The sequence below is a fragment of the Geospiza fortis genome, unplaced genomic scaffold (assembly GCF_000277835.1).
Source record: "Geospiza fortis unplaced genomic scaffold, GeoFor_1.0 scaffold366, whole genome shotgun sequence".
In the NCBI taxonomy this organism is placed as follows: Eukaryota; Metazoa; Chordata; class Aves; order Passeriformes; family Thraupidae; genus Geospiza; species Geospiza fortis.
This window is the reverse complement of record NW_005054342.1, coordinates 1,750,388-1,750,739: the sequence shown is the minus strand read 5'-3', so window position 1 is coordinate 1,750,739 and position 352 is coordinate 1,750,388. Positions and strand designations below refer to the sequence as shown.

General features: G+C 51.4%; 1 protein-coding gene across 1 annotated transcript in view; it reads left to right on the top strand.

Annotated features, from left to right (window-relative positions):
- Positions 1–204: 204 nt before the first annotated feature.
- Positions 205–352, top strand: part of EFNB2 (ephrin B2) — a 45,022-nt gene continuing 44,874 nt past the window's right edge. Inside the window, exon 1 of the mRNA XM_014307719.2 lies at positions 205–228. Coding sequence (XP_014163194.2) covers positions 205–228 — 24 coding nt within the window. The remainder of the gene's footprint in view (positions 229–352) is intronic.

The window sequence follows — 352 nt, the reverse complement described above, 5'->3', positions numbered from 1 at the left end:
CTGCCCGAAACAGCCCGAGCTGGTGCCCGTGCGGATTGCAAACTGCGGGGAGCAGTGAGAGACATACAGGAGGAGCCGCCCGCCGAAGCTGTGTCCTTTTCCCCCCGACCCTTTTATATCTCCCGCCACCCTTTATTTTACCTCTTTTTAATTTATTTTTTGTTTAACTCCTTTTCACGCGGGCCTTAGACACTGTGAACGCGTATGGCGCTCTGGATCCAAATGGGAGTTGGCAGTTTGAGTGGCATCTTCCAAGGCAGCCGGGAGACCCCCACTAAGAGGAAGGACTAAGGCGTTTGCTTTTTTTTTTTTTTTTTGCTATTGCTGTTACTTCGGGGGTAGCTTGGGTCTG